The 23,442-nt window shown below is 37.6% G+C and overlaps 1 protein-coding gene across 9 annotated transcripts in view; it reads left to right on the forward strand.

The window, feature by feature from the left end:
- LOC105034361 (uncharacterized) overlaps positions 1 to 15,502 on the forward strand; it is a 115,622-nt gene extending 100,120 nt beyond the window's left edge. For 3 of the 9 annotated variants that reach the window (XM_010909491.4, XM_010909488.4, XM_010909494.4), the window contains one exon: positions 10,203 to 10,750. In XM_010909491.4, coding sequence (XP_010907793.1) covers positions 10,203 to 10,266 — 64 coding nt within the window. In that variant the 3' untranslated portion in view covers positions 10,267 to 10,750. The other 6 variants (XR_012141535.1, XR_012141534.1, XR_012141537.1 and 3 more) reach the window with 6 other exon arrangements.
- Positions 15,503 to 23,442: the final 7,940 nt, after the last annotated feature.

A 23,442-nucleotide genomic window follows, 5' to 3' on the forward strand; every position in this document is an offset into this window, starting at 1 on the left:
GGCCGTTGAGAGATCCTATATATATAGGATTGCTTTCGGCCAACCTTTTACTTTTCATTTTGTCTTCATTTCTGCTGCAGAAATTCTGTCGGAAGATCGTCTCAGCGTCAGAAGACTCCAGTCCTTTCCTTCGTCTTTCTTTTTGATTTTCAGGTTAAGTCTTTGTCCTTGGGTCCATCTTCTTTTTGATTTTCTTTCATTTTCTTCTTCAATGGTCAGGGCCTCTTCTTCTTGGGGTAGTCGGTCGGATTCTCCGACCGACGACTCCCCATCGGGTCCGGAAGTGAAGGTTTCTTCACTTTCTGAACCGAATGTTGAACGGCTCTGAGAACAATATCGTATTCTGGAGCAATATCAATTTTTTTTCGCCTGGTGTCGATGGTCGGGTGAACTCTCCTCCTTCGGGTCAAGTGGCCTTCTATGTCGAAGATCTTCGGATGGGTCTTCAATTTTCGATTTCGAAGTTCGTTCGAAATCTTCTGGACTATTATGGTCTCTGTCCCGCTCCGCTGGATCGAACTCAGTCCAGTTGATAATCAGCTTTACTTTGTTGTATCGGTTAATACCGATCGAGCCTCGTCCTTCTCTTTTTTATTTTTTTTATTCTCCGTCCCCATCCAAAGGCCAAGGATTGGTGGTTTTTCAATCCAAGAAAGGGCCTCTCCTTCATTACCGATCTTCCATCGTCTATTCATGGATGGAAGAATCAATTCTTCTTTACTTTTTCTTTTTCCTAAGGCTTCCATTCATGCTGGGACGATTCAAGGATCGGCCCCAACGATAACAGTTGGGTGGAGGTCGGCGATCGGGAGGATTTTTATCGATTGAAGGACATGATGGTCCCACCATAGAGAGAGCTGATGACCGAACAAGCTTTCTACGATGCCGGTCTTAGTTCGGTCACCAATTTAGGTATAGTCTAGTCGATCACTTTCACTTTTATTTTGTTTGTTTTTGAGCTGTACTAGTTTCGATTGCAGCTATGCAGCCGAGGGCGAGTATCGACTGTCGATATTTGTTAGTATGCTGTCAAGAAGAGGGCAACGGCATCTGAAGCTGGACCCTCCCGACCACCAAAGAAGGGTCGGGGAACTACATCTATGCCGGTGAGGGAACCTGATGTACCATCGTCGGTTCTCGAGCCGATTCTGGTGCTGTCGGCTCCGACAGTGCTCCCCAGCATGCCGTCTACTGAAGAAGGGGCGGCAAGAGAAGATGGGGCTACCGCAGCAACATCGGTAGCTCCACCAACTGAGGTTCGGGCCGAGGTGGAGGCCGCTGTTGAATCCGATCAATCAATGGCTGTGCTAGTCGCTCCCCCAGTGGGGCTCTCTCAGGGGCAGTCAAGTTCCAGCTTCTCCGTATTTTCAAATGCGAGACCGCCGACAGAAGATCGGGGGAAGGCACTGGCGATTTCAACGGATGATGCAACGTCGGCGAGGCACGGTTCACTGTGACATCCGAGTGTTCGAGGATGAGTCGGCCTTGGCCAATCCGACATTGGCCGGTGACTCATCCAAGCTGCACCTCCCGACTGATCGGGAGAGCAGAAAGAACAGAACTGTCGTCGAGATGTTCTCTTCTTTTTACTCGATGATACTCGGGGTAAGTTTTCCTTCATTTTTTTTGGATCTGATCCGATGTATCCTCTGTTTATAGTTGGTACATGACATGTTCGATTTGGAGGCTGGCTATGGGAAGGTTGCCAACTTTCGTCGGACATAGATGAATAAAGTGGCGGCTGCCAATGCTGAGAAGGCGGCTGTCCTTGAGCAACTTCGGACAGTGACTGAGCAGGAGGCGAAGCTTTAGGAGGAAGTCTCTCGTCTGTCTGCCGACCTTGAATCCTCTAGAGCCGAACTAAGTCGGCTTGTCAAAACACCTCGGCTCTTGAATTGCGGATCAAGAGTAAAAAATATTCCATCCACCGACTTCGATGAGAAAGAGATGGGTGCATTCTTGAACTCGAAGCTGAACATGGATGACATCGAGCTAGTCTGGAAAGGTTGGCACTGGCCGATGAAGAATCAGCTTCTGCAAGAGCTGATGCAGAGTTGGCTAGGGTGGACGCAGAGTCGGCAAAAGAGGCCCTGAACCGAGCAATCGAGGATTTCAAGAATTCAGAAGAGTTCAAAGAAGAGATCCTTGAAGGTGGGTTTGCTTCCTACTGCGTCGGGTATGAAGACGGCCGAGATGTGGTCGAAAAATTGTACCCAGATCTTGACTTGAGCAGCATCGTCCCTCCAGTGTCGGAAGATGGAGCTGCTGAAGAAGATGTACCGACTCAAGATGGAGCACCGACAGCATCAGAAATTATCCAAGTCTCAGATGCTACACTGGAGTAAAGAGATGGAGACCGCGACTGATGATCGGTGCAATTTTGTTTTTTTTTTTGTAATCAAATACTTGTAATCGGACTTCGATCCAATTTTGTAATCTTCTCTTTCAAATGAATGAAAATAATTTTTTTAAGTATAAACTCTTTTTTGTATGTTTGTAATGTTGTAGAGTAATCATTTAACTACCAAATATCAATCGGCAAACTGAATGTTCGATAGTACTTGTTGAATCGTCTGTTAGTCGAATATCCATTTAACTATCGAAAATCAATTGGTAAACCATACATTCGATAGTACTTGTAGAATCATTCATTAGTTGGATATCCATTTGACATACTTTGAAGCATTAGGATAAACGGTAATAATTCGAATACCCTGCGTCCGACCTTAGTCGGATTAGTACGTCAAGTTATTTGATAATCGGTGGTAAGTCGAAAATTCTTCGATCGACTGTAGTCAAGTCGGTATAAGTTCAATCCGACCTTGGTCGTATTGGCATAGCATTCCGCTTAGTTAAGATTAAGTTGGCATAATAGTCATTTGACTATGATCGGCTTTTACAGTAGAAAGTTGGGATATGTTCGGTATTGAAATAGTCGGTATTGTGGCTTTTACAATGAAAGCCGGAGTATAATTGATATGTCGGTTTTTATAGTGGAAAATCGAAATATAGTCGATAGTCGATGAATTGATCGTCCATCTGTCAGTTCATTACCACTTTATAGTTGACTGAAACTTGTGATTCTGAAATTTCATGTTTCATTTTGAATAATGTATACACGGATAATTTTATTGATAATATATTTTCAAGATGTCGGTATTCTATGTTTGGGGAATAGCTGACCTTCAAGAGTTTCTAGTCGATATACGTCCGGTCGAAGTGTCTCCGTTATTCTGTAGGGTCCTTAGTTCGGAGATAATTTTTTCTGATCAAGAGGTCTTGAGACTTCTGCTTTCCTTAAGATTAGATCTTCAGGATGGAAGATCTTCGGTTTAACTTTTGCATTATAATACCGGGCTATCCTTTGCCGATAGGCTGCCATTCGAAGTTGAGCTTGTTGTCGGACTTCTAGAAGTAGATCTAGATCGGCTCTCCGATATTTGAAATTGCTCGGCTCATTATATTGCTCAACCCTTGTTGAAGGTAGTCCGATCTCAAGTGGAATTATTGCTTCTGTTCCATAGGCTAAATTGAATTACGATTCATCCGTTGGTATACAAGGAGTCGTTTGGTATGCCCATAAGACCGGATATAGTTCTTTTACTCAGAGGTCTTTAGCTTCATTCAGTTTGGTTTTGAGTCCATGCAGAATTGTTCGGTTGGTTACTTCCATCTCTTCGTTGGATTGTGGATGGCCGACTGATGTGAGTTTGTGCGTAATGTGAAACTTCGCACAAAACTCTTTAAAGTTCTGATTGTCGAATTGCCGACCATTGTCAGTGATGATGGTGTGTGGTAAATCGAATCTGCATATAATAGATTTCTGAATGAAGTCTTCTATCTTACTCTTAGTGATTTGTGTCAGAGATTCAGCTTCTACCCATTTGATGGAGTAGTTGATGGCGACCACTATGAACTTTCTTTGACCAGATGTCGGAGGGAAAGGACTAACTATATCAATTTCCCATTGTGCGAAGGGCCATGGCGCAATAATTGATATTAACTGACTCGTCGGTTGGTGTTGTATATTTGCATATCTCTGACATGGTTCACACCTTCGGACAAGTTCAACCGTATCTTTCTTCATGGTGGGCCAATAATATTCTTGTCGTAGGATTTTGCAAGCTAGAGTTTTGCCCCCCAAGTGATTTCTATAAATTCCTTCATGGACTTCTCTGAGTGCATAATCGGCATCTGTTGGTTCCAAACACTTCAGTAAGGGAAGAGAGAACGATCTTTTGTATAGATGATCATTCATTAAAATATATTGAGAGGCCGTCCATCTAAATCGTTTGGCTTCTGAGAGATCAGTAGGGAGAGTCCCATCAGTCAAGTACTGGATAATCGGATCCATCCAGCTTGATTTATTAGTGAGTTATAACATTTCCTCGACTTTATCAATACTCGGCTGTTTGAGGCATTCGACGAATGTCCGACCTAGCGAGTTGGAGGAGGTAGTTGCGAGTCGTGAAAGTGCATCGGTTCGAGCATTCTCTGTCCTTGGGATGTGAAAGATCTCAAAATATTTTAAGACTGAGGTAAGATCTTTCACTTTCTGAAGTTACTTCATCATAATAGGGTCTCGGGCTTCAAACTCACCTTTGACCTGTCTAGCAATCAATTGTGAGTCGGTGACGGCCTTCAGACTGTCGATATCGAGCTCCTTGGCAATTTTTAAGCTGGTTTATAGTGCTTCATATTTGGCTTGATTATTCGAAGCTTTAAAATTGAATCGAAAGGCATATTTGGTAATAACCCCTTCAGAATTGTAAGGATGAGGCCAGCTCCACTGCCTTGTGCATTAGATGTTCCATCAATATGTAGCACCCATGCCGACATCGAGTCAGGTTCAAACGTCCTAGCCTGTTTTATTTTGTCATCAGTTTCATTTTCAGATTTATTATTAGATATTGTATATTCGACGACGAAGTAGGTCAGAACTTGCGCCTTCATTGATGGTCTGGGCGATATTGTATATCAAATTCACCAAGCTTTATTGTCCATTTTGCCATTCGACCCGATGTATTAGGTCGATGCAGGATTGTCTTAAATGGCTGGTCTGTCAAGACAATGATAGAGTGTGCTTGAAAGTATGGACGAAGTCATTGCGATGATATAATCAGAGCGTAGATCATTTTCTTCGCTCTTGAATATCTCACTTCGGCATTGTAAAGCATCTTGCTGGTGTAGTAGATCGATCATTGAATTCGATTTTCATCTTCTTAGATGAGTACTGAATTGATCGCTTCCGCTGAAGTTGCCAAGTAGAGATAGAATTTCTCCTTCGGTTTTGTTAGTAGTGGCGGGGATGCAAGGTATTTTTTCAAATCCTCGAAGGATTGTTGGTACTCATCCGACCATATGAAGTCATTTGATTGCCTCAAGATCTTAAAGAAAGGCAAGCATCTTTTTGCCGATCTTGAAATAAATCGGCTGAGTGCAGCGATCCTTCCGTTGAGTTGCTGTCTCTTTCTTGGAACTAGAATGCTTCATGTTGATGATAGCTTTGATTTTCTCAGGATTGGTTTTGATTCTTCATTGTGACACAAGAAATCAAAAAAAATTTTTGAAAGTCACTCCGAATACACATTTAGTCGGATTTAACTTCATCTGATGTCGTCGAAGTGTGCTGAAAGCTTCCTCTAGGTCCCGAACATGATCTGAGGTTTAGGATCTTTTCACCAGCATATCGTTCACATAAACTTTCATGTTTCGTCCGATCTATGCCTTGATGATCTTATTGACAAGCAGTTGATAAGTAGCTCTGATATTTTTTAAATCGAAAGGCATCACTTTATAGCAGTATATGCCCTTGTCGATTATGAAGGCTGTGCGCTCCTCATTTTCGGGTGTCATCTGAATCTGATTATATCCGACGAAGGCATCCATGAAGCTCAAGAGTCGGTGCTCCGAAGTTACATCAACTAATTGATCAATTTTTGGCAAAGAAAAATTATTTTTCGGACAAGCTTTGTTCAGATTTTTGCAGTTGATGCAGATTCTTCATTTTTTATTGGTTTTTCTCACCATCATTACATTGGCGAGCCAATCGGGATAAGTAGCTTCCTTGATGAAGTCAGCTGCGAGGAGTTTGTCGACTTCTTCGTCTGTGACCTTCTACCTTTCATGAGCAAAAGGCTTTTTCTTCTGTCTCACCGGCTTGATCTTCGGATCAATATTGAGTTGATGAGTTATTACTTTCGGAGGAATTCCTGACATGTCTGTTGTCGACCAAGCAAAAACGTCAGCATTTGCCCTCAGTAGATTTATTAATTGCTGCCGCTCTGGATCAGACAGCTGCGATCCAATTTAGATAATCTTCTCAGGATCTTATTTTATGGAAACTAGTTGTTCGGCTGGTTCATCCCTTTATTCATTTTTTCTTTGGTCCAATTTATCAACGGACAGAGTCTTCAGATTTATTATTTTGTGTGGAAACTAGAAAGCAGCATCGAGCAAGTTGTTGATCTCCACGCATCTCTCCGACCTATTCTTTGTCAAAAATCGGACTAACAGATGATATGTCGAGACTACTGCTTTCAGGGCATTAAGTCCAGGTCATCCGAGTATGGCATTATAAGCCGAAGGAACTCGAACAACCGTAAATATCAAGGGTACAATACTTTGTTGTGGTTCAATTCCTGCGGTTAAGGGGAGAGTAATTTTTTCTTCCACAATAACAGCATCTCCAGTGAGATTGACCAATGGCGTCAAGATTCTTCTGAGTTGATCAGTCGGTAGTCACATTCGGATGAAAATCGAGTAAAACAAAGCATCTGTTGAGCTTCCATTATCTACAAAATTTTTTTTTACATCATAATTAGCTATCGTTGCCGAAAAACGACAGCATCATCATGGGGAGTTTGAATTTTTCGAACATCTTCTAAAATAGTAATTACATCGTCGGGTCGTCGTTTCTTTGCCGACTCTCTTTCGGAAGTTGCCCTCCAGTTTGGTCACTCGAAGATCATGTTGATTACTCTTGCAGTCAGCTGATTGTTGATAGTCTCCTCAGTTTGTGGCTGAGGTTGTCGGTCGGTAGGAGGTTGAGTCGGTTGATTTCTTCGAAACTTTTCGAGGTGGTCTCGTCGGATCAGGGCTTCTATCTTGTCCCTGAGCTGGATGCACTATTCGGTATCATGACCATGATCATGATGGAACCGACAGTACTTCCTATCTCGGCTTTTCGATGGTGCTTTCATTGGTGGGGGGTGTCGTAAGTATTCTATTTTTTCGATCTCCATCAGGATCTGCGCACGAGGAGCAAAGAGAGGAGTACAGGAGTTATACCTATCATAGTTCGGCTTCGGACTCCGTCTTCGAGGTGAAGCTCGTTTATTGACAGTCGGTCTACTTGATTCGGTCGGAGCTTCATTTTTTTTTGTTTCTTCTGACCTTTTTCATCTGTTTGGCGTCGATTAGAAGCAGTTTTATCCATACGAATATACTTGTATGTATGCTTTAGAAGTTCAGCATAGGTTCGGAGGAGAGTTCTGTCCAAAGAGTAGGTGAATCTGGATCATCTCAGATCTCTTTTCATGGCCGATATAGCCATGTCTTCATTGAGGTCCCTGACCTCAAGCGTGACTATATTGAAATGAGTCACAAAGTCTCTCAGTGTCTCTGTCTCATCTTGCTTGATTGAGAAGAGATTGTCGGATGTCCGTGGCGGCCTTCGACTTGTACTGAAGTGGGCCACGAAAGAATGCTCAAGCTGCTCGAAAGAGTTAATGCTCTCCGACTGAAGTCCGAAATACCAGGTTCGAGCAGCCTTCCAAAGAGTTGCCGGGAAGCCAATGTATAAGAAGGCATCGGTTGCCCCTTGGATCATCATGAGAGTCTTATAGCTCTCAGATGGTCGATCGGGTCGGTGGAGCCATCGTATGACTCCGTCTGCAACATCTTCAACCAAAAGGGAATCGGTTCATCCAAGATGTGCTAAGAGAGAGACTGGGCAGTGTGGAAGTCGTAGTCATTAGAAGACTTCCAACCTTCCGCTTGAAGTCGGGTGAGCTGACGATCAATTTTTCAGAACTTACGTTTATAGTCGTCAAGTCGTCGTTGCTGGAAAACTCCAGGGGTGGAACCCCTTGAAGAACTTGAAGAAGTAGAAGGCATCCGCGACTGTTTCCCCTTGATGCTGTGAGCACGAGAAAGAGAGGGAGAACGCTGTGAATGGTGGGTGGCACGATGAGAATGTCGAGAATGTGATTGTTCGTCTCGGCAGGACTGTCAAGACGGTCGCTTCGGAGATGAGGGCAAGCGCTGTGGAGGACGGTGGCTGTGCCTAGACGGTACCGACTGAGCTACCGGTTGCTCCACCGACGGCTGCTGCTGCTGCTGGATTTGCTGCTGTTGGAGGCTTTGGACCACCTCCGTCAAAATCTTTACTTGCTGCGTGAGTGCAGCAATTTGTGCGTCCGTGGTGACCACATGACGCGAGGAACTGGGCTCTGCCACTGGAGGTAAACATCTTCCCGGTGGGAAGACTGTCTCGTCGATCCAGTTGAGTGTTGAGCTCTAGTTTTCGGCATGGTTGACTAGCTTTTCTCTACCTGGCGCGTCAATCTATTGCGGCCAACTCATTTTTGCCTGTCGCCGGTGAAGAGCACCTAAAAAATCAAGTCTTCACAGACCGAAGTTGTGTCCGGCAGAGACCCTCCGATGCTTAAGTCAGAAAGGAGTTGGTAAATAGCTAATCAAAGATTTAGTGTGGCAGAGTCTTGACCCAGAATTGCCTTACTCGTACTGCTCGTTTATCTCTCCTTTTATAGATGATTTTGATGTAACCATCGAGTACGTGATCCCATTTTTTATGCCGCTAAATTATTGGGCTATAATTGTGGAGTAAGTGGGTCATTTATTCCCAGTAATGATCGTGACACATAGTTGACAACCATTCATAACAGTTAGGGTATGTTGAGCAGATAAGCCGACTGTATGTCGGTAATATCGATAAGTCGGTAGAAGATCCGAATGTCCATCGGCTGGTAGCTCTGATATGCCGATGGTTTTCAGTCGGAGGTTAATTAAGTCATCTGTTATTGGTCGATAATAGCCGATTGTTGGTCGGTCAACCGATTGTGAGTCGGCATAATATGTTCACTCGACCGATGTAGAGTCGGAGTCGGGGGTCGGTTGATTTGCCCCAGTATGTATTTGAAGATTTATAAGTTGTTAATCGAGGCTAAGAAATAAGAATTATGGTGGTAACTCTAGTAATAGGGCATAATCAAAATTATCTTCACCTGATTTTGTGTAGAACACTTTGCAATTAAGCTAACTTTGTATTTTCCTACCAACCGATTGGAATTTAATTTCATTTTAAAATTCATTTGCCTCCTATAATTTTACAACCTGGAGGTACATTAGTTGTTACCCAAGTTGGGTTTTGGATAACAGGTTACATCTCATTATTAGTTTTTTTTTCCCCTTACGGTGAAGTAATATGTCTTTTGGAAAGGGTTCCCGTTGCATTCTTCATTTCCTAGGAAATCTTTTTTGATTGTAAAGTCCATGTCGAGATTCCAGCCAAATTTTCTTCCTTCATTATTCTCACCTTTAAGCTACAAATCTTTAGCAACCAATTATATGTTTTATTTTTTGATACATGTCAGATTTCAAATTCCAGTATCCATCATGTAACGATATTTATATTGGAAATACTCCAAAACGGATTGTTCAGCTTACATTCTAGGTTCACATTGTTCTAAGAGGCCTTTGACATTGTTACGTGCATCAAGGGATATGAAGAAACTGGTAAAATGATTATCTCAGTTTACAAGAACCTGATTCATATCTTGCTTTCATATATAAGTTATAATGTGAAAGACCCACAATGAAAAAGTGTGTACTAAGACAAGCAATCCAATTCTGTTTTCTAGCAGTTTCAGAAGAGCTATTGCAGTCTTCTATCTTTTATCAGACAAGCATTGAGAATTGCTACATTTGTTTCTTGAGAAAAGTGAATTTGAAATGGTCATTAATCCAGGCAATGTTTTATGTTATCATTTGTTTTATTATAGTTGCCTGTGAAGTAATATTAACAAGAGACTGTGTTTAACTTGAGATCAGTGTCACAGGATGCATTTGGGTTTATGCACTTACAGAATGATCATTTAAAGCAAAATTTTCACAGCTAAACTGGAATATGGAGAAAGGTGCTGATAATAATGGATCTGTTTATTGAAACCTAATTTCAGGTCCTCAGAACCAACAGGATCTGGAGAATCGTTCAAACCAGGAACATGGCAACCGCCAACATGAAAACCATTCTAATATGAGCTTAGCTGCCGGGCCAATGATTTTAAACTAATCTGGCAATGGGGATTGAGCATTTCATTGGAATGATAGATTGTGATACACTGCAGATGCATTCCTTTCCCTGAAAACATTTCTTGGTCTGCTCTGTAGTTTGGGAAGATATTTCTGATATAACGCTGAGAACCTTACATCACAAGATATCAGATTAGGACGTTTGCCTTCCATTTCTGTTAGGCCAGGGTCTTTCTGAAATCTGTTTCAATTTCATGATGACAAATGTATGATTGATAAACGTTAGTCTTCCATTCTTCTGCATGAGTTATGACTTGTGATCTAAGCAGGCTTGCTCATTATATTAACGGAGAACTGGATCATGTGAATTTGATTGTTTGCAACTGTCAGTTAGAAAAGGTATATTTCATATGAAGTAGCTCATATTTCCGTAATTGTCTATTAAATTTAAGACCTCAGCTGAGGAGTTTTAACCTTTTCGTGCTTCCCGCCATAGTCAATGAACTGGATATGTCATATTTCTGGTAAGAAGCAAGGAGGCTCTTCCTACTATGTTCTTAGATGCGCAAATGTGAGCAGTCATGGCTCCAATCATCTGTTGAAACTATATCAGCTGATATATAAATCTACTCAGTTTGAGCACATTTAGGACCTCTTTTTAAAAGGCACCAGCTTGTTAGTGAGTCATGTCATGCAAGCGTTCGTAGTGACAATCTGTGAAATCCTAGCTGTACATGTATGATATCGTCACTAATCTCAAAAAGAGCAAGGGGAAAAGAAACTCGAAGGAGCTCCTATGCAGCATTATATGCCGGAGAGACACCATTGCTACGGTTAGTTTAGGTAGTGGTATCCTGTTATGTAATAGTTGATGTGCAACTGTTGCTATGGGATGTATCTCTCTACTTAATTCATTACCGGTCTTCCTACCAGAATCAATCCAAAATCTTCAAAATCCATTTGGGTGAGTAAAAGCTGCTGTATGCTAAACATTTTTTTTTAATCAACAAAAAAATTGATTGATGGGCGGTGGTTGGAGTATTTTATCGTATTGATATCTTTTTTAAACATTTTTATTGGATTGATGTAGGTTTGAATTTATTTATCAAATTAATATAAAAGTTGAAAATGCCATCTGGAATGGCATTTTCTACTAAGAAAATATCATTCCAAATTGTGTTTCTTTGGTCCAGTCAGCCATCCTCCCGCAGTTTATATGGAACCACCTCCTTCCAAAAAGAAAAAGTTTAAAAGCGTCATTCAAAATTGTGCTTTTAAAAATATAATTTAGAATGTTGTTTTTAATGACGCTTTTAAAAGTGTCATTTCGAATGGTGTTTTTTAAAATATCATTTTAAATGATATTTTCAGATCCTATTCATTCTCCTTTATCTTCTTCCTGATGTTTACTTCATGTTGCTGCTCCATCGCTTGTCTTAAAATCGGATGCCTTCCCACCATCTGATGCCCGCCCCACCCCTCTTCGAATCTGATGCTCCCCCCCCCCCCATTTGGTTAGTTTTTTGTCCCTTCCAACCGACACCCACCCCCCTCCCCCCATCTGATGCCCTCCCATAGTGCCCCCTCTCCCCCTTCCCCCCCTTGTCCCTTGTTCCCCTATTCCCATCCGACACCCACCCCACCCCCTCGGCCCTCTTCCCATCTGACGACCCCTCTCGGGCCACCACTCTGTCCATGCATCACCTTCCATCAAGCTTCTTTCTCCTTCTTCTAGTACTTTTTTTTGCTCTCATTATTATTTATTTGAGATGCATTAATGGTCTCGTCTTTTGATTATTGCATTGCATAGAATCATAGATCCATCTTTTGATTAATGCATATATTCTACGGTATCCATATATTTATATAATTTTGTACGAATGAGAGAATTATGTATATTGGTCAATTGACAGTCCAGTTTGGACAGTTTGAGAATTGTAATTAATTCTATAGATAATTATAGTAATTAAATGGTATGTTGAGGATTCGAGAGAAATTTTGGACAGTATTTTTTTTTAGTTTTTCTCACACATCTTGAGCCATGTAGAGAGAAGGAAAAATATTATTAAAATCTTTTTTGACTCCTATTGTATATCGTTTGATTACTATAATTGATCTATAGAATTAATGCAATTCCTAAATGGGATAGGATTTTCTATACTTATTAGTTGATGATAGAATGTATTTATTATATAAGCTATTTTATCAAATACATGAATGTTTGGAGTGGTGAGTTTTATCCATTATCATATGAAGACTATTGGTTGTATACACATATGTTTATATGTATTCCTAATCATCATCGTTTGAGGCCTAATCAGAAAGGTAGATCAACAAGATTGCGAAATGAGATAGATGATAGGTAAATAAGAAACAAGAATCATTATGGCATTTGTAAAGAGCAGGGTCATGATCGTCGTCGCTGTCCTAAGTTACTTCAACACATCAACTTCAAGTAGTGGAAGAAATTAAAGACAGCAGAGTGTATTGCTCTATATATTTTCAGAGTTATATACAATTTTATGTATTTTTGATAGTTGAACTGTTGTGTAGTCTATGCAAATAGTTGTGTATTATTCTATGTACTTTTAGAATTGAACTATTATGTGGTATATGTCCAGAGATGAATCCTTGCTCTATGTATGTGCAGAGTTATATTTCTTATGTAACGAATTAGTATCATATTTCTCATATATGTGGTGTCATATTTCGCATGTTCTAATAAACTTGGGATGTATGTCATTATTTTAGATTCATTATTGTGTTATGGCTTACAATCCATAGCATCCAGGCCCTCGAGGTCGTAGTATTCTTTCATTACAGGAGATCCATCGATCATAGATCATATTAGATGTCAATGTAAGCATTTCATTCCTAGTCTTAATATTTATAATTTTATAAAGAGAATCTTGTTAAAGTCATATACATTATCTAATTATTTTATCTTATTGTAGGAGTCCAGACATTTTCGATTACGACGAGTCGATGGTGATTTATGGAGGATAGAGAACCTCCTAGGTAGAGTTGTGGATTACTTACGATATCTAAAGTTCTATGGTATGTATAGGATTGGTCGGATACAGTTGGATGTTGGTCTTATTACTGTCTTGCTTGAGAGATGGCATCCAGAGACATATATTTCACTTTCCATTCGGTGAGGTGACCATCACGTTATAGGATGTTAGTATCCTCACCGGACTACCAGTTGATGGTGATGTAGTTACAGGAGTTGATCCCATACTTAGCATTCAGAATGGCAGGCTATGTACTTTCGATTATTAGGGTTTGAGCTCGAGGCCAAGTTCTTTGATTATTTATGACTGAAGATAGAGTGTTTGGATGCTCACCATCAACATTTGCACATTGGAGATGATGCACCAGAGGAGATGGTATAATAGTATGTTAGGGGTCAGGTATTGCGATTGCTAAGAAATACTCTTTTGCTTGATACTATATCTAATAAGATGAAGTTGATGTTTTTACCATTATTGGAGGATTTAAATTTTGCTCGTAGGCTCAATTGGGGCAGTGCAATACTAGCTTATCTGTATATGGCTATGTATCGGGATTCTTATTATGGTCAGTCAGAGATTGGTGGTTATCTTATATTATTGCAGGTATGTGATATATAAATTTTAATTTTTTACATTCTATTGTAGCTCTGATTGGGCATATTATGTATGAGTTTTTTGAAATTGACAGATTTGGGCATGGGAGAGGATGTCGACTATCTTCCCATTATGGGGACAATTGCTTGAGATGCCACCAGAGCAGCAAGATCCTAATATTTTATTTTAGCTAGATACATCTTGGGGATATAAGTATAAAAATATTAGTTTCATTACTTGAAACTTAGTACTACTTTTAATCTAATGAAGTTCAATTAATATGAACATTGTCAAGCAGATGGAACGTTACATTCAACATTCACCACGTGTCGACAAAGATGGCATGGGTTTATAGATACTAACTGGATACATTGATTGATATACATAGATAGATAATTTTAGTTTATGTACAAATATTATTTTATAGCATTCATAATCTACTGAGCTTACTAATCCGACTTTATTTTTAACTCTATCAGTTTTTGTGGAAGTCATACACAGAGGAGATATTGTCCGTATTACCACAGATGTATATGGATGGACATGATATATAGATTGTTAGGGTGCTGCTTATTTATTTTAATGTGGTGGAGTGACACCTTTCAAATCATATATTACAGCAGTTTGATTGGATTCAGGGCATTCTAGAGCAGTTTGATACCAATCAGCAATTTCATCATGTTGATCGACGAGAGAGAGCTCATATTGACTGACGTATCAAGTATGCAAAGTATATCACTATTTGGAATGCATGGTAAGATCACATAGTTCATGATGATCACATATTGGGAGGCCATCCATATATCGAGGACTACATAGCTTGATTTCTTAACATTATAGTATGAATCATTGGGCAGCCTTGGTATACAGTTACATGATATGAGGGTGAGAGTTTTACTGTGTGTATTTTGGTAAGACAATGAAAATTATGCCTTATGTCAATGTCATATTGAATTTCAATTTATTAAGTTTTCATTTTATTTCTAATCGTTAACTATATTGTATGATTTATGTAGATGGAGCGTTTGGATGAGATAGTAATTTTTATACAACATACCATTGGTGCTAATGATGAATCAAAGCGATTGATTATATTGGGCCGATTAAATGATACTATCAGACATATATATCAGGATATTGGGTAAGTTGACTACATCTCCGTTTATCATACTAGATCACCTACAGCATCATCATATATTCCGATGGCATCACCATATTTTTCAGAGACGTGGTAGTTGGGCTCCTCATATATTTCTGAGATGCAGCATGATACACATAGTCGGGATCATCCATCATCATCGATGCCATCTTTCCTTAAGCAGGTGGACACTACTCCATTATCTGGCTTTTTTGATTCAGAGCATCATGAGGGGGTCACTCAGCTCGCGTATGCTTTGGCAGCATCTGTTATTCTTCATATGCATGACCACGAGATAGCCACTAATATAGGAAAGGGGCCATCACAGGTGACACAAGAGCAGGAGCGACCATTGAGGACTTGCCTGAGAAGGTCCAAACGACCACGAGCACCACGATGCCCTTATGAGACTTAGTATTTTTTGAACTTATAGTACTGTGAGATTTTTTTATAGACTTGATATTTTTATTTTATCTTATATTATTAATTATTATTTTTATCAAAAATTAGTTTAGATATTTTATTTGTTTAATTTCAAGTATTAGGATGCTATGGTTTGTAGACATGGATACAGATTTTCAGATATGTCTCGAAAGGTTGGAGGAAATGCCATGCTTAAAGAATCATATAAATCAAAATATAAATAATAAGAATATATCAAATAATTCAATTACATCTCTAGAAATAGCAAAAAATAAGCTTAGATAAGTTAGCTCCACTTCTCTAATGTATGGAAGAAACATATTATATTAAGGTGCCAGTTGAGGGAACATGGCCCAACAAAAAAATATATTGCCCAGCTAGACAAACCAAGAGGAGGGGGGGTGAACTGGGTTTAAAAATTTTAAAAAAATATATGCACTAGCTATGAGTTAATTCAAGTATTGTATTATGAATTTAAGTTAAAGCAGATTGTCAAGACTTTAGAAGTCAACTCAAACTGACTTTGAGTCGACTCGACTAGTCTTTCAAGACCATCATTTACTCTTTCAAAACTATTTATCCATAAAAATGATACATGTTTAGGTTCAAAGTCTCGATCGACACTACCACCTAGCCATCTAAGGCGCCACCGATGTCACTATCATTATTACCATCATCGCCACCATCAGAGCAAACCAATTGAGATAGTATTTACAATTTAGGTACTAGTCTCACAAGCAAACTCAAGTGCCAGTACTGCTCCAACAATGTCTGATGCAGTCTTAGCGAATAGCAATCCAACCGGTATGTTCTGGCACTATCAATAGTACAACTGCTGCTCGAGCACCAAGATGCAGAGGAGGCTAAGAAGTGCCATTCAAAATGGCACTTTTAAAAGTGCTATTTAGAATGATATTTTTAAAAGTACCATTCGGAATGGTATTTTTAAAATCAAATTTTTTTTTGGAGAAGTTCCATGTAGGCTGTAGGACGGTAACTGATTGGGCCAAAGAAATGTCATTTGGAATGGCATTTCCTCAGCAGAAACGCCATTCCAAATGGTATTTTTAACTTTTGCATTAGTTTGGTAAAAAAATTTGATAAGTGGTATATTTTTGTATTTATTGAAGATATTTTTGATAATTTATAATGCTAACATCTTCTTAAAAAAATTTAATTTCATAAATAAATTAAATTTTTTTATAAAAATAAATAATTTTAAAAAAAATAAAATTAGAATATATTTATAAAAAATAGATGTTGATTTAATTGAGCAATTTAAGCATCAAAATGATGAAAAATTTTTGAAAAATTTAATGCATATTTTTTTTATTTTTCAGACAAAAATCAGAGCAAAAATCAAGCTAAAATATCTTAAAAAATAAAAAATATTACTTTCGATGCACGGTGGTTCGGTCGCTCGGTCCACAAAAGTAAGGACACGGTCCATAGAACAGTTACACAGTCCACAGGCGCGGCTTACAGTGGGTTGAGATGATTTTGCGCGATCCAACGGTCCACAATCATCTCGACTCAGATCCAACGGCTGCTGTTCGTTGTCAGTTGATAAGAGGAAGTTTTTGCACGATCCGACGGTCGAAAATGCATCCATCGTGAGATCCGACGGCTGTCATCATCTCTGACTTGGTTAAGGAGATAAAAGGTGCCATCCGATGGTCAGAATTCAATCTGGAGTGCGATCGAATGGCTGAGAGCGAATCTGACTGTAAGAAGGATTTAAACAGTGGTTTTTTATCAGATCTGGGTGGTCCAAGTTTCATCCGACGGTCAGAAAAATTTTAAGTATTTAATATATTTTCTAAGGGTTTTAGGACTCTTTTTCTTATTAAAAAAATATAAAAAATTTACTTATAAATAGGGGGTTCGAGAATAAGTTTAGAAAGAAGAAAAATTGAGTAAAAAGTATAGAAAAAAATAGAGAAAAAAATTAGATAGATTTAGGGACCCAAGGAGAAGGAAAAAAATCAGTTCGCTCTACAGAGTACGAAGAAAGATGGAGAGGTCATCAACCATCTTTCCGATGAGGCTGGGCTGATCAACTTCAGATCTTTATTGTAGTTTTATTTTTATTTTATTTTATTATTATTTTTAAATTCTCTGTACTTAAATTTTAATTCTAGTTAATGAAAAATTTATTTTCTTACATTTTAAATTTCTGTCTTTTATTTTTTTATAATTAGATGCTAGGATCTAATTAGTAGATCTTAGTATCAATTTATTTTATACTTTTTTAAATTTTTATTATTTATTTTTATTACAAGTAGATGCTAGGATCTAAATAGTAGATCTTAGTACCAGATTTATTTTTTCGTACTTTTAATTTTTATTTTCCTACTTAAATTACTTTCTTCAAAATTTTATTTTTTTTATCAAATCAAAGATTTTAAATCAAAATTCTGTCTTCTCTGTAGATTCAACCTGACTCACTACTTTCTACATATTTTTAATTTTTATTGAAGTCAGAATTAGATTGATAATCATGGTGTCCTAACGACAATATCGCGAGCGTATCAATTTTTGGCACCGTTGTCAGGGATGGCATCAATTTTAATATTTGATTTCTTTGATTTTCTTATGAATATAGCTTACTAACTTTTTTTATTTTTTTATAGAAAAAAAAGAGAGATAAAAAGCTTTCAATTCTTCTTTAAAAAATTAAATAGTAGAAACTTAATTTTTAAAAGCATTCATCATCTTAGATTTACTTTTGGTGATTGCTAGAGATAAGATAAGCTTTCAAGTTTCATTAGTTTCATGTATCTAATTTAGTTGCATAGAACCTCTTGTTTGAAATTGGTTGTGTATATTCATCTCAAATCAATTTAAGGGCAACACTCATAACAAGATAAGATGGAGATTTTATCACCATTTCTTAGCCCAAAAATAACCAACCAGCATCCCGCATTAACCCAAACCTAACTAAAATCAAGTAGACATTGGACCCTAGGATCAATTGAGTTTATTTTAAGTATTGTGGTGAAGTCAAGTACAAAGTAAGTTTGGATTCACTCCTGAAACTGGTGTCTAAGGCAAGAGATTAAAAAGGCTCAGCCTGAGTGGACTCGTAGTTATTTAGTTGATTCTGTTAGCTTACCTGACCAATCCAATTGATGTCTAAGGCAAGCAACGGGCGGACCCCCACGACCCCACCTCTTATTTGGCTACTAGTTAAAGAAAGTGAGAATAAACCCAATTTGTATTTAGGCTAATCCACTCTACATCAAACTGTTAGGTCTAAGAAACCCATAGGTGTCTAGGTTTAATTGTTTGTTAACTTGATTGTAATTAACACTTAACCACAACTAATTCTTCTCATCCTTTGTCATTAGGTCTAGAGCTTTCTTAAGGATCTCACCTTTAGAACTTTTCTCTTTCTCTTTTCTTTTCTTTCTCCTTTTTCTTTAAAAAATAAAAAAAAATTGAACCACACACTTTAGGGTTTGCACTGATACATGCATGGTATAATTTATCTTGACCTAGTTGAATCTAATCTTGAAATTGAACGATTGATCCATATTACACCTGATAATCAAATGGTTAGAAAATCCTAAGAACTACCTAGGCAGATGAAGGAATATTTTATTCGTTCCACCTACAAGTCATCGATGTTTTCATCATTCTATGGGATCAAACATTCAGACTCTAGTCTTAAGATCGATTTGAACCTGATAGCCCAAAAATTAGATAAAGTCGACTTTCTTATAGATAAATGCCTAGCCCTAGATTTACAATCTCCTACGCAATACACATCACCTCCTAATTATCAGGAGATTTATTCTATCTGTGCTAGTCCAGTCCATCATATGAGTGAATGTCCTACGGCTGTACAGTTTTCACCTTTCATCCAAGAACAAGTTCAAGCTGCTTCAGATTACTCCAATCCTGTCAATGATCTATTCTTAAATGCATATAATCCAGATTGGAGGAACCACCCCAATTTTTCTTGGAGACCCCAACAGACTCAGGGTCCGACCTAAATTTTTTTTATATAGAACTTTCAGAATAGGTCCCAATACCAAAATTATGCTTATAATAGAAGTCAGCTTAGTCAGCCTAGTCAACCATCCTATTACAATCAGCCGTCATACCTACCTCCTCAATAGACTAATCTAGCCGACGATAGATTCAACCAACTCCAACAAATGATTATGATCCAACAGCAATCTCTTGCCAGGCTAGAAGTACAAATAAGTCAATTAGCTGAATCTTCTATGAGGAGAGAACTAGATCAATTATCGAGCCAACAAATATCGAATTTTGAAAATAAACCAATTACCCATTAACCATCTGGACCTAGTCAACAATCCAATGTCCCACCTAAGAATCTTCAATTTGAAAATGATAAAGTAATCTCTGAGCTTAAAAGTGATAGGATTCTTAAGGACCCATATCAAGTCCAGATGAGTGAGGTTAGTACTGATGCTAGTCAAAGGATAAATTTAGAAGAGGTGGTTAGTACTGAGACTAACCCAATAGAAGAACCTGAGCCGAGTATTGTTACTGATCTAAGGGAAGAAAAGAAGAGAGCGGATGAGTGACCTGAGATATATAAATCAAGAGTCCCATTCTCTTCAGACTTACAAGCCGGTTCTTCCACTTTAAAATCACCTCCTCCAGAACTGAAGTCATCATTGGTCACATCTAAGGAATTAAGTGATACCCTTTCAGTATCCATTGCTTTGAACTCAACTCCTAATCCAAAAATTCAATTCATAAATATTTTAGAAGAATAAATAGGAGAAATTCTCAACAAACAAGGATCTGTGAATAGATTTGTTAATTATATTCTTAATATTGGAAAGATGAAACTGACAAAAAATAAAATTATAAAATATTTTCTGAAGATTGATAATAAAATACTGAAATTTATTATAGGCCATCTTCTTAAGATTGGTAATCCAAAACCATTTGAATTTGTCAATCCAATATTTGATACGAGATAGATAAAAGAAGGATGGTCTGGCTGAAGATGGTAAACTTAGTACTTTCTGAGAGGCAACCCAGTTCTAACTTTTTCTTTTGCTTTCTTTTTTATTTTGTTAATTGAGTCTTGCTTAGTGTCTTTTGTAAGGATCTAAAGCTTTCTTAAGGATCTCACCTTTAGAAATTTTCTTTCTTTTCTCTTTTCTTTCTTCTTCTTTGTAAGGATCTCAAGATAATTTTGGCTAAGTTAGGAGAGAACCTTTTGAAAAGACTTCTAGATCAAATGGCATCTCTCCTTTTCTTTCTCTTTGTATGCACCCTGCATTTAACCTACTCCATTGAGGACAATGTCGATTAAGTTGGGGAGGTGAATAAAATTTTTTAAATTTTTAAGTCTTCAAGTAAATTAGTATTTAGCATAAGCATCTGATTACACTTAAAGAATCGAGTAAAACCAAATATTTTTAAAAAAAAATTGATGCACAGACTAGAGAGTTTGTGAGATATTGAGGGATCAAGTATTAAGAAAATTCAATAAAGAGTTAAGTTTAGAACTTAAATAATTTTCTTTGAGCATTTTTAAAATTTTCTATCAGCATCGAAGAAGAGTTTACTTCTTATAGACTTGTGTAGGATAACTATACATTTCTTTATATATATATATATAAAGAGTTTTTCAGTACTTCATACTGGATAATCGGGCCTTGTTGCTTAAGCAAGTATTAAGTTTCGCATCAAAAGGTATGAAGGACAAAGAAGCTTGTTGTAAAGCTAGTTTTAACTCGTAGCCTATTTGATTCGAGCAAGTAAGTTCGAGGGGTATTCTATATCTAGTATCCTAAAGCCATTTGGTTTGAGAGTCACTAGCTGAAAATTTGCTACATGGGTCAAACAGAAAATTTAAGGAGTTAAGACACTCAATAGCGGTACAATGTTAAAAAAAAAAATCAATCAATAAATAAAAGACGAAAGTAACAATATACTTGTCCATATGAAAGTTAATGATTTCGAGATAAAGATAGGAATAATTTAGAAAAGTTTAGAAAAATTTTAGTATTCTCAGTTTAACTCTTATATTGATTAGTATTAATACTCCAATGACATACCTCACTTATGCTCTACTGGACATCAGTGATCCTTTTTAAAAATTAGTTGGTGAAATTCGAAACTTTAAGTTAAATGGTACTTAATTCTAAATTCTCTTTTTACTCGAGGACGAGCAAAGTTCAAGTTGGGAGGTGTGATAAGTGGTATATTTTTATATTTATTGAAGATATTTTTGATAATTTATGATGCTAACATCTTAAAAAAAATTAATTTCATAAATAAATTAGATTTTCTTACAAAAATAAATAATTTAAAAAAAATATAAAATTAGAGTATATTTATAAAAAATAGATGCTGATTTAATTGAGTAATTTAAGCATCAAAATGATGAAAAATTTTTGAAGAATTTAATGCATATTTTTTTTATTTTTCAGGCAAAAAACAGAGCAAAAATCAAGCTAAAATATCCTAAAAAATAAAAAATATTATCTTCGATGCACGGTGGATCGACCGCTTGGTCCACAGAAACAAGGATGCGGTCCACAGAACAGTTTCGCGGTCCACAAGCGTGGCTCACAGTGGGTTGAGATGATTTTGCACAATCCAATGGTTCACAATCATCCCGACTCAGATCCAACGGCTGCTGTTCGTTGTCGGTTGATAAGAGGAAGCTTTTGCGCGATCCGACGGTCGAAAATTTATCCATCGTGAGATCCGATAGCTGTCATCATCTACGACTTGGTTAAGAAGATAAAAGGCACCATCCGATGGTCAGAATTCAATCTGGAGCGTGATCGGACGGCTGAGAGCGAATCTGACTGTAAGAAGGATTTAAACAGTAGTTTTTGATCAGATCTGGGTGGTCCAAGCTTCATCCGTTGGCCAAAAAAATTCTTAAGTATTTAATACATTTTCTAAGGATTTTAAGACTCCTTTTTCTATCAAAATAATATGAAAAATTTACCTATAAATAGGAGGTCCGAGAATAAGTCTAGGAAGAAGAAAAATTGGGTAGAAAGTATAGAAAAATAAAGAAAAAAAAAAGATTTAGGGACCCAAGGAGAAGGAGAAAAGCTAGTTCGCTCTACGGAGTATGAAAGAAGATAGAGAGATCATCAACCATCTTTCCGATGAGGCTGGACCGATCAACTTCAGATCCTTATTATAATTTTATTTTTATTTTATTTTATTATTTTTTTTAAATTTTTTGTACTTGAATTTTAATTCTAGTTAATGAAAAATTTATTTTCTTACACTTTAAATTTTTATCTTTTATTTTTTTGCAATTAGATGCTCAGATCTAATTATTAGATCTTAGTATCAATTTATTTTATACTTTTTAAATTTCTATCATTTATTTTTATTACAAGTAGATGCTAGTGGTGCGGACACTAGAGCCATCAAAAATCGACAACATAATTTAAGTTCGATTTGGATCGAAGAAGCCTCATTAAATTGATTCTACTTCAGTTATTTATTTTCAGTCAATAAATTTTTAATGCATTTAGCTTTGGGTCCATAGGGCCATACTTGGATTTATCCATGTCACATTTGGAGCCACCACTCTCCACATGCCAAGAGAAGAAATATGCATGCCAGCATGTGCCATGCTCATGCCAAGTTGTGTCAAGCATCAAGCACCGACATGGAGTTTCATTTCTTCCTTAGAATTCTTTAAGAGTTCTTGGCTACTTATTTTGTTGAAGACTGATTTCTTTCCCATGGTAGATTATAATGCTTTACTTTTTTATGGAGGGTTGATTTCTTCCTTGTAAATATAAGAGATTCCTAAACAAACAGGACCCTTAGAGTCCTATATAAATCCTTGTATCTTCCATGAAGAAAATAATGAATGATTTTACAAACTCTATAAATACTTGTGTCAATCGCTCCAAGAGGGAGAGGGTGTGAGATCCAAAATCGCCCCACAAGAGGAGGGTGTGAGGTCCACTTTCTATCCTACTCCTTCTACTTAAGATCCAGTGTTCCTGCGACTCTGATCGACTC

Source organism: Elaeis guineensis, chromosome 5, assembly GCF_000442705.2.
Source record: "Elaeis guineensis isolate ETL-2024a chromosome 5, EG11, whole genome shotgun sequence".
Taxonomy (NCBI): domain Eukaryota; kingdom Viridiplantae; phylum Streptophyta; class Magnoliopsida; order Arecales; family Arecaceae; genus Elaeis; species Elaeis guineensis.